General features: G+C 40.0%; 1 protein-coding gene across 5 annotated transcripts in view; it reads right to left on the bottom strand.

The window, feature by feature from the left end:
- Positions 1–18,034, bottom strand: part of arap2 (ArfGAP with RhoGAP domain, ankyrin repeat and PH domain 2) — a 259,679-nt gene that overhangs the window by 125,485 nt on the left and 116,160 nt on the right. For all 5 annotated transcript variants that reach the window (XM_033609726.2, XM_033609727.2, XM_033609724.2 and 2 more), the window contains exons 12-13: positions 11,430–11,515; positions 9,720–9,902 (exon numbers count right to left, since the gene is read on the bottom strand). In XM_033609726.2, the coding sequence (XP_033465617.2) occupies positions 9,720–9,902; positions 11,430–11,515 (269 nt within the window). The remainder of the gene's footprint in view (positions 1–9,719; positions 9,903–11,429; positions 11,516–18,034) is intronic.

Here is an 18,034-nt window from a genome sequence, read left to right as displayed (position 1 = left end):
ATGACCTTCCGTGTCATAGCAATTACTGCAGCCACTAGAGGGTTCATGTGTGTGTCTGCGTGTGCGTAATGATATAAGAAGGTCCTCTGACACCCCCCACTCTAGGTCACGCGGCCTGCGGAGACTCCGTGGAGGTCACCGGGATATGAGCTTCTAATGGGGAACATGGGACCAGAAGAAACAGAGAGAGCGGGATAAAGAGAGGGCACGAGATGAAGATGCAGAGCCAAAACATCTCAACGGAATAAGCATGCACAGCTGAGATTACACGGGACATATTGACGCAGTCAGGTATAAATCACGTCACTGGCTTTTTATTTTCATTTCATTACTTGAGCTGACACTTTAAACGGTAATTTACTCTGTGTGTTGAGTGAGTCTCATGACCCCTGCGCCTATAAAACTTGTTAAAATGCCATCGCGTGATTTCAGATTTGCATGAATGTCAATGAGGAAATTGCCAGTATCATTGTCTTTGTTCCCAAGCAGACTCCCAGAGGAATAGGTTTTATATAGCTTTTATTTTTTCATATTCATACTTGTGTAATGGTAAGTAAGTGTGGCACAGAACTGGAACGTGTCCAATGAGATTAGACTCAGTGTCCTTGTTTATGTTAAAAATACTTATTTTTGTGTGGATTTTTTTATAGGTTGCTTGTGATTTATTACTTTTTGTAAAGATAAATGAAACTGTTTTAAAGAGTGTTTATTGTTTTAGCAGTCATACACACACCAGCCCAGTCGGGAGAACAAAGTGTTGGCATATGCATCACATCAACGTTAATAAAGTGACGTATTATATGAGCTGACTTTGTCATCGGAGGGGGGATGGTGTGTCACCTCAGTGAGACGACTGCCAAGCTGCAGACCACTGTTCCAGTTGTGTTTTAGCAAATCATGGCTGCTTTTTAGGCACCAAATGTGTGTGTTTTGAAGCAACCCCGTTGCTGTTTATCCAGCAGGGATGGTGCCACAAAAGCTTTTTGTGAGGTCGCTGCATTTCCTGCCAATATAGGGGCAAAAAAACGGTTGTTTTTTTTTACCTAGACATTGCTGTTTTTAATCGCACTATCTGGGCAGGAAAAGATGCAATGTCTCGGTATAAAAACAACCTTTTTTCACTGCTTTACCTGCTGGGATAAAGGCACAAAATTGGTTGTTTTTAATTGAGACATTGCTGCATTTCCTGGCACAATATTGGCAAAAAAGTGGCATTTTTTGGCAAGACATGGCTGTTATTCCTGCTGGGATACTGCCAAAAAATGCAGTTGCCTTTAATTATTTTTAATTAACCGAAGCATCACTGCTTTATCTGCTGGGATAAGGGCACAGAAAGTGGTTGTTTTGAACAAAGATATTGCTGAATTTCCTGGCAAGATGGTGGCATGAAAAGTGGTATTTTTTACTGAGACATTTCTGCATCTCCTGCCGGGATACTGGCACAAGAAGCTGTTGTTTCACCAAGACATCAGCGCTTTTCCTGCTGGATTAGTACAAGAAAAGCAGTTGTTTTTTACGGGGACATTGCTGTTTTCCTGCCCGGATACTGCCATGAAAAGTGGTCGTTTCTAACAGAGACATCCCTAATTTATCTGCTGGAATAGTGGCACAAAAAACAGAGACATTGCTGCATTTTCCAGGCCAATAGTGCAAAAAAAGCAGTTGTCTTTAACCAAGACATGACTGCATTCCCTGCCAAGACAGTGCAAGAAAATTAGTTAGAAACATCGCCACTCTATCTGCTAAGATAATGGCATGAAATGCAGTTGCCTTTAACCGAGACATCGCTACATTCCCTGCCAAGACAGTGGCACAAAAAGTGGTTGTTTTTAGCAGAGATGTCGCAGTTGTTTTTAACAGTGACATCACTGAATTTTCTGCCAGTATAGTGGCACAAAAACAGTTCTCTTCTTGCAGAGACATTGCCATATTTCCTGGGGTGATAGTGCTGAATAGTGCAGTTGTCTTTAACCAAGACATCGCTGCATTCCCTGCCAAGATAGTGCCATGAAAAGTAGATGATTTTAACAGAGACATTGCTGTATTTGGAGGGATTATGCCACAAAATGCAGTTGTTTTTCACCGAGACATTGCTGCATTTAGTGCCAGGACAGTGACACAAAAAGCAGTTGATTTTTACCAAAACACTACTGATTTTCCAGCTGCAAGAGGGTTTCAAAATGCAGTTGCACTTAACTGAGACATCGCTGTGTTCCCTGGTGGAATAGTGGAATGAAAAACAGTTGCTTTTTTTGCGGAGACATTGATGCATTTCCTGTGGTGATAGTGCCAAAAAATTAATTTGTCTTCAATCAAGACATCGCTGCATTCCACGCCATGACAGTGCAACAGAAGCAGTTGTTTGCCATTAAAAGCAGTTGTTTATAATAGAGACATCACTCATTTATCTGCTGAAACAGTGGCACAAAAACTGTTTTGCAGAGACATCGCTGCACTCCCTGCCAGGATAGTGCAAGAAAATGAGTTGTTTTTGAGTGAAACATCACCACTTTATCTGCTGAGATAGGTTACATGCTGTCATTCCGACATCCCACCATTCCGACATAACAGTGTTCCGACATAATGCCATTCCGACATACCCCTATTCCGACATGCAAACGTCCCACCATTCCGACAAGGCTTTCCATATAAGGAAATGTGCATTACTCAACAGGTGACTCCCTTCTTTCTGTTCATGCATTTTTCATGTTTTAAGACATGTGTACAGATGTGATACAGTCAGTGAAAGCTTAATTAATAAACACAAAGTCTCGGCATCCGAAGGAGGAGATGCCTTGAACGGGAAGCAGGACGTGGTGGTTTTCAATCACACACTCCGACGCCGCTTGTTGTAACTTTAGAAAATTTTATCCAGGAAAAAAAAAGGCTTACAAACATGGACCAAAACGGCTCTATAACACGCACAAAAATCCAAAAGAAACGAAAGTTAACTAAAAAAGCAACTAAACAGCATAAGTGGTCAAAATTGGTGTTTTACGCATGCCTCTGTGCGTCTGGCACACGCGTCTTGGGGCTCTCCCACGTTGGTTTGTGGATGAAAGCTGTATGTTCAGGTCCCCTTACATGTTAAAAAAATCTCTACATGACATTTTGGACGGCGAAATCCACAGACAAGACGTCTGTTGTCCATGCTCGCAATCATTACACATGGATCTTTCACACCGCCACTATCCACGCAGATTTCCAGTAATTTTGAAATCAGACACTAGTTCACGGTTCAGTTGTCCTGACCTGTAGTCACCAGAGAATAGTAGTTTAGAATAAAAGGAACCAACTTATTCCAACTTTTTGTGCATGGAGCGGACATCTCAATTATTCTCAGTCTCTGCATGTTAATGATGCTCACCTCTGTACCAGGTGACATGTTCTCGCTGGAATTAGTCAGTGATTTCAGGTGTGTAACTGCAGCGCTGTCATTGATAGGCTATCTGTAATTGCAATTATTATTGTTGCATATGCTGCCAGCGTGCATAAAGACGCATGTGCTCTGTCAGTCAGTGATCCCTGTGATTCAGACATGAATCTAACATGTTTCAGACTCGCCCGAGTTACATTAATACCTGTATTTTGATATATGACATTTCAGGAGATTTTGATAATAGATTATTAAAGTTGGTTTGCGAGGTTGTGGAGTTAGGGGCGTATTTGCGCCGGCATATCATTAGTGCAAAATCTTTTGGGTAAAAAAATAGGCCATTAAAGGAATTGTCGGAAAGGCAGGATGTTTAAAAAATAAAAGAAATTCCGTCATTCCGACCATAGGAGAAAAAAATTGTCGGAATGATGGGACATTTGATGGAATATTAAGTGTTGCCATTTAGACAATTAGAGGCCCATGTCGGAGTGGTGGGATGTCGGAATGGACGTTGCCCACCGCTGAGATAAGGGCATGAAGAGTAGCTGTTGTTAACCGAGACATTGCTGCTTTGTCTGCGGGAATGGTAGCCCGAAAAAACGGATGCTTTTTGCAGAAACATTGCTGCATTTCCTGCTGTGATAGTGCCAAACAGTGCAGTTGTCTTTTACCAAGACATTGCTGATAGTGCCATGAAAAGTAGTTGTTTTTAACAGAGACATCACTGCATCATCTGCTGGGATCAGGGCATGAAAAATGGTTGTTTTTTGCAGAGACATTGCTGCATTTCCTGCCAGGATAGTGACACAAAATGCAGTTGTTTTTTACCGAGACATTGCTGCAGGTCCTGCAGGATACTGGCAGGAAAAGTGGGTTTTTTTGGCGGGACATTGCTGCATTTCCTGCGGTGATGGTGCCAAAATATGGGGTTGTCTTTAACCAAGACATTGCTGCACTCCCTGCTGGGATAGTGCAAGAAAAGCAGTCGCTTTTTACCGCCACATCGTTGCTGTAACTGCTGGGATACGGGCACGAAAAATGTGTCAAGAAAAGCAGGGATTTTAAACCCAAACATGATCTTTCCTCACCATAACCAAATGTATTTTGTGCCTGGACTTAACCACGTTTAAAATTTCAACGTATCCACTATGTAACAATGTGCAAATGTGGCGTATCTGTGGTTTGCAGAAACCTACAGTGCCAGCATTTTATCTGGTGTTTGGGTTGCAAACACATATGTTGAGTCATGGTGTGTGCAGTGGCTCTGTGACACACTGATCCCCATCAATCTGTTGAGCCCATTTATAAAGGCAGACGAGACAGAGAAAGCAAACACAACCACCCACTTCCACCTTTTTCCACTCTCTTTCTTTCTCACACACACACACACACACACACACACACACACACATTGGCCAAACCCTTTTAGGCAGCCACACTCTCTCCGTCACACTTCCTGTCCTACACCACCCTGCAAAAACTCCCACTACAACAGCAAATTCACACATCCTTCGTGGTGCAGCACACATGTTCACACGCGTGTACACACCACACACTCCCACATACACACAGGCAGAGGCCAGCAAAGCTGCAATAAAACCAACCCAAGCGTTTCTGTTGTGGATCCTAATCCACTTTTCCACTTAGCCAGCTAGTATATCTCTTCCTTACTCCCCCCCTTCATTCCCTCTTTCTCTCCACATCTCCATCCCTCTCCTTCTGCTCTAGAAAACAATATGAGGAGGCTGATCTGCGTAAATGCTGACGCACGTGGAAACAGTTTGGAGGTTCAGTGCTTTGTGCTTTTAAGACCCTCTCTTTCAGGGGAAGCCAAAAAACACGCGCTTTTTTTTTTTTTTTCTTTTTTGCCGCAGCAGTAAACCCTGAACCACAAACTGGCAGAGGAGGCCTTAGCGTCAACCTGCATGCACTTGAGATCGATAAGACTTCCCCTTTGGCATTGTCAGACTTATGGCGCAGTTTTACTGGCGGTCAAAAGGTCAGGTAAATATGGACTTTTTCAGGTGGACTTAGCTAACGGTGGATGCCGTGTACCACGTTTTCTTAGAAGTACAGATGGAGCTATTGTATGTGCCCACTTATCACCGCAGGTTGGTGAACTTTTGCTGCACTTTGCTCTAACCTGACCAGAAAAAAATACTTGGGTAACTAGAGGTAGAAAAACACATCCAAGGTCTAAAGAGATGTTGTCTTGATGTTTTACTTGTTCACACTGAGCAGCTAGCGGGAGACAACACAGCAAACTGTGGCGCAAGTCATTGTCTCCAATATTTTCTGATTTATGGAGCAATAACAACAAATATAAAAAGTCCCTTCAGTAACACACCTTTGACTTGAGACTTTTGGACCTGGTTTAATCCAATTTTAAGATGCAGCTGTGGACATAAATGTAAATAAGTGCATATTTAACCTCTTGTATTCTGCGAGAATGCTGGCATCCTCGCACTATTGTTTTTCAGAGGCTGTAGAAGACCTAAGACTTCCAGTGATCCATGCCAGGCTACTTTTTCCAAACGCAGGGTTAAATAACATCTCAAAGTTCAGCTAAATTCTTGCAGGGAAAAAACAATTGGCGAGGCTCTCTTGACCTCTCACCTCAAGACATCTGAATGAAATGGTTTCTATGGATACCCATAAGTCTCCCCTTCTCCCATTCAGCTTTGGGGGAAAAAACCATATTTAAGAAGATACACTTTATTAATCCCCAAGAGGAAATACGTTTTACTACTTTTACTCTGTTGTCATGGTCCCACAAATTGCAATTAAAAAATAAATAAAAAATCTAGAGTTTGAAATTAAAAAAAAAAAAAAAAAAAAAACTGGGGAAAAAGTAAAAAGCTAGGGAAAATTTATTACTATGATATTTTTAAATAATGTTATATAATTACTTTATTTTTTCGCACTGTTTTTTTGTTTGTTTATTTTCAAAACATTTTCTCAAGAATTTTCTTGTTTTTAATTTTCTCTTTTTAATAAAAAAAATTTAGAAAATTATTTTTAAAAAATGGAGAAACTATTACTATAACATTTTAAAATGATGTTATTGTCATTATTGTTTATCTTTTTAAAACAAAACTTTTTTAAAATTAATTTTCTGCATTGCATTTTGCATTTTTTGGGTCATTTCTTCTTTTTTGGGGGTCAAATCAATGGAAAATTTGGTAAGAAATGTCCCACAAATTGCATTTTAAAAAAAAGTAAATTTTGAAAATTATATTTAAAAAAAATGGGGAAAAACTAGTATTATTACATTTTAAAATATGTTATGGAGTTATTATAATTTTTTTGCATTATTTCCTTGTTTGTTTGTTGTTGTTTTTTTAAACAAAACTTAAAAAGAATTCTTGTTTTTAATTTTCTCTTTTTACTAATTTCTTGCAAATGTTTTGGGTCATCTCTTCTTTTGATGCTCACTGCCTTCTTCCCATGTCTTTTTAAAGAAATCAAGCCAATATGCTCAGGCTCCAAAGCCTGCCCATGGACAGGTGCCCCAAGCAGTCGGTGGTGCCCAGGAGGTGAACTGGCACCTCTCTGCTACCAGTCTACGCTCCATATTTGGACTGGACAGAGACTTGAAACGCTGACCCTCTGGTTCCCAAGCTAAGTCCGTATGGACTTGGGTTGGGAAATGCCCCACAGTATTTGACTACTTGTACGCACAGGGTCCCTGAACAACTTGCATATATTTGGGTCTGACAGTAAAGCTGAGACTCTTGTAGATTAATCAGCCCAGTTTTATCCATGTGTGATGATGTTTGTCCCCATAGTAACCATTTCATTATAGTGAGCACATTTTTAAGAACCTCACTGTATAAAATGACCTCTAGTGACCCAAAGGATAATCACAGCCTCGTGAAACTTCAAACTAGTGATCTTGAGCAATTTTTACAGATATATCCAAATGTCAACTTGTTTTTTTATTTTGAATCACAGCTTGGATTTTTCTATTGCGTTCCTCAAGGTCTTAATGTCTTTATCTGGTATTTTGGAGGCATTTTTAGCCATTTCTATTAACTCTCAAGTATGGTATCAACTCAAAAATCTCTGCAGCAATGTATGACACACAACTGAGCAAAGGAATGGCTGTCATATACCTCCATCATAATGTTCCCAGGCCCTTTACACTCTAAACTTGCAAGGTTTGAATAGGCGCCTAACCAAAAACACAATGTTAATGACAGATTCAGGACTAGAAAAACTTGACCTGCTATCTCCCCCTAAAGATCTTCTACTAACACAGCTAGGAACAATGAATATTTTGATATAAACCTTCAGAACACAACCCAGTATACTTCTCCAAAGGGCTCCATAACTGCAGATAGTCTGACATCTCCAGTCAGGTAAACTCACTAAATTATATGCACACATTGAACAGATGCGATGTATTCTTGATATGAGATGCAGTGCAACTTGCAGGTAGACACTGCAGCACTCAGGAATAAAAAAGAACTCCTGCCACAAGTCTACAGACGGATGTAGTCAGCGTGCACTTCTACACACAGCCAATGAAACTCTAACACCAACTTTAATGTTGAGGATTACTTGACAAAGCAGTGAGGGAGTCAGCACGTTGCAGATCGACTGTACTCGCACCGCATCTGTTGTGCTTGTTTACAGAGTAAAGCAGACGAGACCCTCACAGGCGTATACAATATACTGTTGTAGTAAACAAGTTTGGCATATGGTTGGAGAACTGCTGATAGTGGGTGTAGAATCAGAGGCAAAGAATTTTCACCTTCCTCGGCAACTACTGGTGAAAAAGTTTTATTCAATGGACAGTAAAAGAAGACAGAAACACCTCCTAAATTTAAATGTTGGAATTAGGGATCTCCATTTGGGTTAATTTTGCTTTCAGTAGCCCGACACCCAATAACTGTTTATTTTCCGTTAGCTTTGCTGACAGACAGCTGGTTAGTCGCTTAAAATAGTGCCCACTGCCCACCATCCGGTCTCCACTGGTTAGCTAACATTAGCTTCGGCTACTCTGCACTGCCAACCAGGTTGGATGGGAGCTAGCTAGCACTGTACACGATCACCGATGGTAACGCCGTCTTGCTAGTGGGATTCTTTGCTGCTAAAACATGGCGGCCACCCTCCAGTCTCCTCCCCAGGTAGCCCCAGTAAAGATGTGGCTTCATTTGAGCCACAAAACTCCTTTAGCATTGTCTGTTGTGTTAGCACCACTAGCCACACTGGCTGCTAATGGCTAGAAGGTAACTGTGCTAACAGAGCTAACAGTGTAAACAAGGTTAACAATGCTACAGGGGTTTTGAGACTCAAAATAAAACTGCTGACTCAGCAGGGCTACCAAAGGAAGAACAGAGGGTGGCCACAATGTTTCTGCAGCGATACTGTTACTAGTCGTAGGGCCTGTTTATACGGTTCCGTATATTTCTGAAAGTGGGTATTTATCTTTGCGTTTGAACCTGTCATTTACACGTAACCGGCTTTTTCTTGACGAAACGAGATTTTCAAAAACGGCTTCCAAAGTGAAAGTTTTTAAAAATTATCCATTTCTATGGAGACGTGTAAACACGATAGACGGAGATTTTGGAAAACGATGACGTTGCAACCCAGTTCGCACATGCCCATTAGGCGCCTGAGAACCACAACAACAATGGCGGATATATGCCGGGTTGTTTACATTTTGTTAGCACTTTTGGGACTACTTATGAGCTTACAAATGAACTTCACCGCTACATCAGCGCACAAAGACATCTGCTGTGCCCAATATTATTAAGTGCATAGCATCTAACTATGCTACATAAGGTTAAAATGTAGTTGTAAACAAATCACTGTGCATGCGCAGAACATTCTTCTATGGTGTTTGACATATGGTGTATCGCCACCTACTGGCCTGGCATGCTAACTGCAGCAAAAAGGTGCCGTTTTTGCATTTTCGTGTAAACAGGGATATCTTTTTTACAACTGTTCGTGTAAACCCGGAATTTTTTTTATACAGGATAAATAAAAATCCGTTTTTATTTGTATCGGTATCCATGTAAACAAGGCCATAATTGCCGAATGAGCTGTGTTGCTAGCTAGCTCCTACCAGGCCCAAGTGGTGCACAGTGCAGTACACTAGGTAGCTAAACTAAATTAGCTAAATTAACCTGTGGACCGACATGTGTAACCATTCAAGAATATATCTGGCTGCTAACAGATTAACAGTTAACCACTGACACCCACAGTAGGAATAAAACCACACTACAACATTTAATACGTCACCATGTTAGCATATCACTGCCTCAATATCTGAAAGCAAACTTTCTATAACATCCATTTTGAGTCTATTGATTTGACGTGTCTTTAAAGACGTTACCTGGTTGAGCTGCTCCAGGTTGTTGAAACCCTCCAGGACCCTGCAGTACTTCCTCTCCCTGTATTTCCTGCGGATGAAAGTGGCGCGCTGCTCTGCTGACGCTCCGCTGAAGAGTTCCTCCTCCAAGGGAAGGTTAGCAGCCCAGAAACTGTTAGCGTTCTTGTTCCCCACCTCCAGGAAGAGCTGAGGTGTTAAAGGTCATGGAGAGGGGACAAAGACAGGAGAGAATCATTTGTAGACCTTCTAGTAGGATATGAAATCAACATCTGCCTGAAACAGGATCAAGTCCTCACAATAACACCGGTTGAATGTTTGTCAGGTTTCACTTTTTAGTATTTATCTTTAGTTTAAAAGCCCTTTGAAAGTAAGTGAAAAACAGTAGTTAAAGGAATACTTCATGCCCCAATATGACCATTTGTATATCAATTACTCATCCCATGTTATGTAAAATTTGCTTTTCTAGCATGCCTCTACAGTGATGCTAACCAACCTGTAGATACCGAAGGGTGGGCAGTGGGCAGTTTGTTTCCACACGTTAACGCAGCTCGCTGTCTGTCTGTCAGCAAAGCCAACAGAAAATAAAATAAAAGTCAAAACATTTACATCACAAAACATTAAAATTCCACCTCCTGAATGGATAGCACTTTGAAATGCAGTGCTGAAGCTCACTGATTCAACAGTGCCAAACTTAAAGCAAAGGCCTCTTGTATTTCACATCATTTTGCATTTTGTTTTCTTAAATTGCTATGGCTATCAAAAGTCAAATTAACCGAAGCTGACATTCTTAATCAAAACATCTGCTGACAAACTCTCACACAGCTTCTGCAATTTAATCAGAATCTCATTTATCCAGTTGTATGCTCAGTTCTTCAACTGCATTTCACTAAACATTTAAATTTAAAACACTGCTGCATAAACTGTGTCACGCAAAAGCGAGTAGTAGGCGTGGGCAATATGGCCCTAAAATAATATCACGATATTTCAGGGTATTATTGCGATAACGATATTCTTGACGATATGACAAATTAGTTCTTTAGTTTGTGAACAACAGTAACTCAGATTCTGTATACAATATTAATAGTTCAGCTCAGCTCTGACAGTATGCCATCATATGTCAACAAGTTGAAATATCGCGAGTATTACAATATGAATTTTTCATGATATTAAAAAATATACCAGTATTAGTGTCAACAAGATGATATGACACACCCCTAGCAAGTAGCGCGTCCTTGAACTCTGCTCGTGCATTCCATTGAAGTCCCGCCTCTCAGCTCGTTCATTGGCCAAGAAGCGACCGGCGTGAGTAAGTGACAGCAGGACATCGGACAATGAGCAAGCTGGGACGTACCAGTCTAATTTAAAAGCACTGAATTGCCCAGGCAGATGTATCAAAAGGGAGGTTTTGATCTAGTTTTGCCGTTGTTGAACGTGGTCCCCATTGACTTCAATTTATCAAGAATTTTCTGTTCTTTAATTCTTCGTTCACTGATGAGGAATGTGAGGAAATGTTTTCTTCTCTAATTCAAGGTTAAGACAGCATGAGTAAGTGATATACAGAAGATCATTTCTGGAGTTAAGTGTCCCTTTAATTTCGAGACATTGACTACCATAAATCCAATGGAAAAAGTGGTCGAACAGAAGTCATGTTAGATCACTTTATATCAGGTCAGAGCTTATGTTATTCTCACTCACGACAAAAACAGTACATACCTCCACTAGCTCATTGCTCCAGATGCTGCTGTCCAACTTCAAGCTCCGCACCTTGGATATATTTGGGCCGAGGGAGCGGTGCTGCCCTGAAACACAGGAAGACACAGACATTAGCACGAGTTCATAGACACACAGATACCATCAGAAATTCATACAACCTCTTCTCAATTAGATATATTAAAAATGCATGGCTGTGGGGCTGCGCTTTTAGCTCCTGAAGCCACATGGAAAAAAACAAAAATTAACATGTACATATATGCACAGAAATCTTCACAGTGTGTGCCCAAACACGCGCCACATGTCAGTGATGGAATAAACAATAAACAGGCAGTTACAAGACAGAGAAACAGAGCATGACTGGAAGCTCATTCTCTCACTCACAACAGACATATTTAGTCCCCTCAGCTCGCCTAATTGGAAATGAAAGCACAGAACGAGGGCCATTAATTGCTAATGAATCATGAGTAATTCATTGTGTTTGTGGGTCGGCCTGTTTATTTGGGTGAACGAGAGGCTTCTAGGGTTGCTTATGGCCAAAGACAGAGCATGCATGCATAATACATTAGGCAGAAACACGCTGTATGTGTGAAAGTGAATTTTTGTCCTGTGTGTGAAGTTTTAATTTTAGATTTAGATTTGGCATGATCTCATTACTGGCGTCTCTGCTCAAGTACAGCAGCTGTGAGTGGAAATTTGGGGCCATGAGAAGAGAAAAGGCTGTCTTGACACAGATCTGGAGAGCACAGACTCCAGAAATCACTTCATTATTTGTCATTTAAGACATCAAAAAGAGAAAGTAAATCATTTTGTGATTACTTACACTACCTACTTTAGGAATACTGGTTTTATTATGTTTATATTACTGAGCAGAACAAACCATATTACTAACTGACTGGTCTAATTGCTACCAGATTAGATTTCCAATGTGGTGTGGCAGGCCACATCCCATTATGGTCAGGCTTGATGTGACGAAATGGTGAATGCATTAAGGACAAAAAATAGCCCCAGTTATCCTGCCACAACAGCTCTGAACCAATATTCTTTATCACCTGTAGTGTTACTCTGATAGACTACTGCAACTGTTTGTTTTTCGACCTGATCACCACAAAAAATGTTGGCATTGTACATTTCTGCAAACCACGGATACATTACATTTGCACATTTTAATGTAGCGATTGCAATGAAACGCTGTAGTTATCATGTGGTCAAGGTTATGTACAAAAAGACATAGTTATGGTCAGAAGAAGATCATGTTCTGGCTTAAAATAAAACAGTGTGTGGTATAATCTCGGTGAAAAACAACTGCTTTTTGTGCAAATATCCCAGCATAGTGATGTCTCAGCAAAAGAATGGCCGCTTTGTATGGCACTATATCTGCCAGAAAATCAGGGATGTCTCAGTAAAAAAGTGCAGGAAAAACACTAACGGGTCCCAAAAACACTGACGAAACACCCAGCTGCTGGAAGCACAGCAGTGACTTGTGAAATCAGAACCATTTTTTGTCACAGGTTCCTAAGAAACATCAATGTTTTGGGGCTAAAAAGCAGCTGAAAAAAAGAATCATGGTTTCCAAGTATGTTTGAGGGTTAAAAAGGCACTGGATAAGGAGCCAAAGGTCGCTGAAAAATATCCATGTTTGGGGGCTAAAATCCACTGGGAAAACAACCATGAAATGCTAAGAAACACTGAGGTTAGATTGCTGTAAAGCTGCTGGGAAAAGAGCTACAGGTTGCTAAAAACCACCCACTCCCTAAATACTTCCATCATCAGCTCAGGAAAAAAAATAATTCTTTTTTACCACTTATTCAAAATGGGTAAGTTGCTAGATTTACTAGCCTGACGTAGCATTTTACTTACCCTGGACAATCGGGGAATTTTTAATGTTGAGTCCCGCAGTCTGTTTAATGACTTAAACTGTGGCATCATTGGGCGCTAGCACTATGTACAGTTCTGTGTAGTCTCTATAACCTCAGAAAGTTACACCATGTGGTTGTATAATTTCTTTGAGTGAAAGCATGTTTATGAAAAAAAGGAGGGGACCAAGTAATGAACCCTGAGGAACACCATGTAGGATTTGATGGGCATTTGAAACAACAGCTATCTCCCTGTTGATTAAATAGGTATGGGACCAGTTGAGGGCCTTTCCAAAAATACTAACTACATTTTTCAAGGTATTTATCAGCACTGCGCTTTAGTTATCTAACCAAACTCTTCCCATCATAAGATTTAAGACTTTTCCACAGAACAAACGGCTGGCATTTGACAAAAAGTGCATTAGATTAGAATAGCTGACTGCAACTTGAAAAAAAAAAAAAAAAAAATTGGGGGTTATTAGCAGATGTTTGTTGCCTGAGTCCAGACCTTTGAATTTGCCCACTTCACCAAGTTCAAGTTGACTGATTCGTCTGGCATTGTGACATGAAACAGCTGTTTCTCAATTAAACTAAAAAACAACCACTGAACTGAATACACTGAATTTCCAGCACAGAGCTGTACTGTGAAGTGATGTTTCCTGCTGTAGAGTGAGTGACTAATGGACAGCTACTTGAGGAAGACCGTAAACTAGCTCGACAACATGGCCAAACACAAGTATGACGCGAAATATATTAAACTGTGTGGACCCTGATAACTAAGGAGAAATCTGGAGCCTGTGGCTGGACCAGCTAGAGCCACTGGTCTAGAATCTGCATCACTCATGGAAATTGGTTATAAAAGATGGAAACTGAGTGTGACGGGTTGACAATTTCGTCTGATATAGGGCAAAAAGAGGTTTGTTTACAACTCACAAACAACAATAATATGCTCATGTCCATATTAGACTGTTCTCAGCGATGCTGTGAATGTCTCAGCTGAGCCCTGTGACTATAAATAAACGATATTTCCTACTTCCCCGAGCTTATTTTATATATTCTGTGGGGAAAGTTCACATTAAAGTGGATGTATTAGTGTGCTCAGACTTGAATTTAAATCTTGCTTGTCACATCCTAAAAGTCACACTGAAAAGAGAGGAATGATTACAGTCTTTGAGGCTTCATGAGTCCAGCTTGACAAATAAAGGCCAGAGAGTAGGACTCAGTCACTTCTGCCTGTGAAGCAGTGAAAATATTTCACTCGGGGCGCCTGCTGCAATGCTACGGCCACGCTCCATCCGCTGAGCCATACAGCACCACAGGACCATTTTCACTTGTGTAAGGGTAATGAAGCTGAAAAAAGTGTGCATGCGCATATTCCACTGGGTGCACAGTGAGATCCTCACATATAAATAGCCTGTTGTAAATGTCTTCATCTTTCTGATGGAACCAAAATAACACACAAAAGGGCATTCCAATCACAGCGGCTTTCACACACACAAAAAAAAAAATTGCCCAACACACTTAAGGATTTCGCCCCCAATTAAAAACTTTCCCGGCGACAGTTCACGGAGCACTTTTCCACCCCCCTGTACTTGTGTGGCATTTTCCCCTCACTCAGTGACGAGTCAGAGGGAAACAAAGCAAAGCAGTGAGCGCTGCATTTGTGCATTGCCATGGCAACTGTTGCCAGCAGACGAGACGACAAGTTGCATCCTAGTTTGGAGGAGTTTGTTGCAATTACATGTGTGGAGAGGGGCCTCCCAGTCTTTGGAGTGTTGTCATCTCCTCTGGTTGGTCTGGTTATTGGGAGAAAGGGCAAAGAGACTGAGCAGAAAGAGCTGCGCCAATAGCTCCAGTTATTGTGGAGGTAAAGTTACTGAGGAAGGTGGGTTTGACCAGTTTATGGGTTGGGAAAAGGACTAACCACTGAAGAGAGATACCAACACAAACGGGGGGGCAATGAGACAATGATTAAAACTGCACCACTCAATATTTCTACAATAACAATGGATCAAATGACTATGTGTGTATGTGTAAATAAAACTGAATCGAAACTGAAATTCAATAATTATCCTGTAAATTTTAGTTTTTCTGAATAAATGAGATTATTTTCTCAAAATTAAGGGAAAATTCTTGAAAAAAAAATCTGCTTGACATTCGGGGAAAAAAGATTATGTTCTTGGATTTAGCAGAAAAGTTTTCATGAAAAAAAAAGTTCCTTGTTTTACAGGCATGAAGAAATTATTTTCTTAAAATTATGAGAAAAAAAAATCTACTTCTTAATTTGAACTAACCTGTTAATTATCCTGCAAATTTAAATTTTCTGAATAAATTAGATTATTTTCTCAAAATTAAGGAAAAACTCTTAAAAAAGAGAATTTGCTTTGCATTCGGGTGAAAAAATGATTAAATACTTGGAATTTTAAGAAAGTTTTAATGAAAAAAGTGTTCCTTGTTTTTGGGACTAGAGATTATTATTCTCAAAATTACGAGAAAAAAATTCTGCTCGTTTTTCTGAATTAACCAGAAAATTATCCCATAAAATTTAGTTTTTTTGAATGAATGAGATTATATCTCAAAATTAGGGGAAGTTTTGCTGAAAAAAAAACTGCTTGACTTGCAGGGAAAATAAAGATTATATTCTTGGAATTATATGAAAAGTTTTCATGAAAAAAAAAAAAGTTCCTTGTTTTTCGGGACTAAAGAGATTATTATCTCAAAATTACAAGTAAAATAATTACGCTAGATACTTATCTGGTAAATTTTAGTTTTTTTTATGAATGTGATTAGTATCTTGAAATTATGGGGAAAAGTTTTAATTAAAAATTTCTGCTTGTATTTTTTTTAAAAATACAAATTATCAGAAGTTTCTTGAATAACTAAATGTTTCTTGTTTTTTTGGACGAAAGAGATCATCATCTACAAAATCACGATTAAAAAAAAAAATTCTGCTCTTATTTATCTGAATTAACCAAATAATTATCCCTTAAATTTTAGTTTTTAACAAAAGTTTCCTAAAAAAAAAAAACAAAGAGATTATTATCTCAAAATCATGAGAAAAGTGTTCAAAGAAGATATTTTTTCTTTTGCTGAAAGACCAAAGTTATTATCTTTTCACAAAAACAAGCTGAATTTTTTGCCCATTAAAACTTCCCATAATGCTGATAATAATCTCGTTACTGAAGAAAAACCAGCTTGATTTTTTTTTTCTTAAGTGAATGCATTACGCTTCTGTCCCCTTGTGGCAGCTTCCAGCATGAAATCTTTCTATTTGCTCTCTCGGTTTCATAAAGAAAGGAAAGAGAAAACTGGAACTGAGGAATGTGTGTCTCTTAAGTAATTTAAAAACACACACATGGTTAAACTGCAGACGCTACAAATTGTTTTTTAAACAACAATTTCACCCAGCGTTTTGTGTGATTGTGTTTCTGATCATCTGTCTCTTAATATCCACAATAAACCCTGATTTTCTCTGTTCATAAAACAGAAAATAAAGTCAAGTCAAGGCAAACAAAGACAAAATATCACAGTGTCTGAAGCGGCTCTGTATCAGAGAGTAAAACTGCAGACTATTAAAATTCATTCTGTCTTGCCATAAAAAAGAGGAAAGCCAATCTGGGATCATTTTTACCATTAGCCTTCTCATTACTTCTTTCCTCTTTCTCTTGTTCAGCATTTCTCTTTATTGTCCATGACATGGGAGCGCTAATTAAAAGCATGAGCAGTCATTGGTATTCCAAATGGACCACCGCCTAATTTAAGGCGAGCACAGTGTGAGGACAGCTTCCTCGTCGCAGATATTCATCCTCTCTCGCCCGGCGTGTCGACAAAATGTAATATTAAACACCCCTGCAAATGAAATCATTTAGGGCTGTTTGAAAAGGGATGTTGGATATCTGATGCGTACCAATTACACGGGCTTTGCAGAGGTGAGGTAAAGAATCGCATTAAAACTTATGACTCTGGGAGAAATCTCAGGCCTGGAGAAGATCTGGAGGGGGAAGACGGAAGAGTGTAGGAGCGTGGAGAAACTGCACACCGGCCAGATATCCCTCTACATCAGCCATGGCTGCTGCTTCGCTCTAATCATGTTTAGCGGGTCAAGAGGCAGTTTGGGATCCCTCAAGTTCTCGCCCGTGGCTTAATCTTTGTTGTCATTTCATCTGAGCCATCCAGCATTGCCAAATAGATTAGAGAGTCCAGAGGCCAGACGCCAACTCCCATAAGTGGCTTATCACCTGAGAACTTATTCCAGAAGAGCCTTTGGGCCTGAGCACACACACACACACACTCGCACAGGCACAAACACACTGCAGACCACATGTACAAATTAAGAACTGAGTATTAACATACTTAAGCATGCTTTGGAGACTTGTTCATAACTTTTTATGATCAGCATGGTCTCTTTATTATTCTTAATTATACCCGAGCAACTTACCTGTAAAAATGACGTGATTAGTTGAGGGTGAAACAGAACAGACACATTATTCAAATGGTAAATCGACAGTACAATAATTCTAGGGGTGTAGCTGTACACAGAAGTCACGAGTTGGTATTTTTGCGTTGCAATGTGCCTCATGTTTCTGTGCTCTAAGCAGCTGGTGTTCAACTCAGAGCAAAAATGTGCCCCACATTATGTCTTTTCCCCATTGTCCAATCTGATGATTTGAGAGGCGGGCCTTCTGTGGTGGTCACAACAAGTTCACAGTTGGTAAACAATGGAGGAAAACTGGTGGTAGTGGTTGCTGGATA

This window comes from Epinephelus lanceolatus, chromosome 22, assembly GCF_041903045.1.
Source record: "Epinephelus lanceolatus isolate andai-2023 chromosome 22, ASM4190304v1, whole genome shotgun sequence".
Taxonomy (NCBI): Eukaryota; Metazoa; Chordata; class Actinopteri; order Perciformes; family Serranidae; genus Epinephelus; species Epinephelus lanceolatus.
The sequence above is the reverse complement of the archived record's forward strand: the minus strand, read 5'-3'. Positions and strand labels throughout refer to the sequence as shown.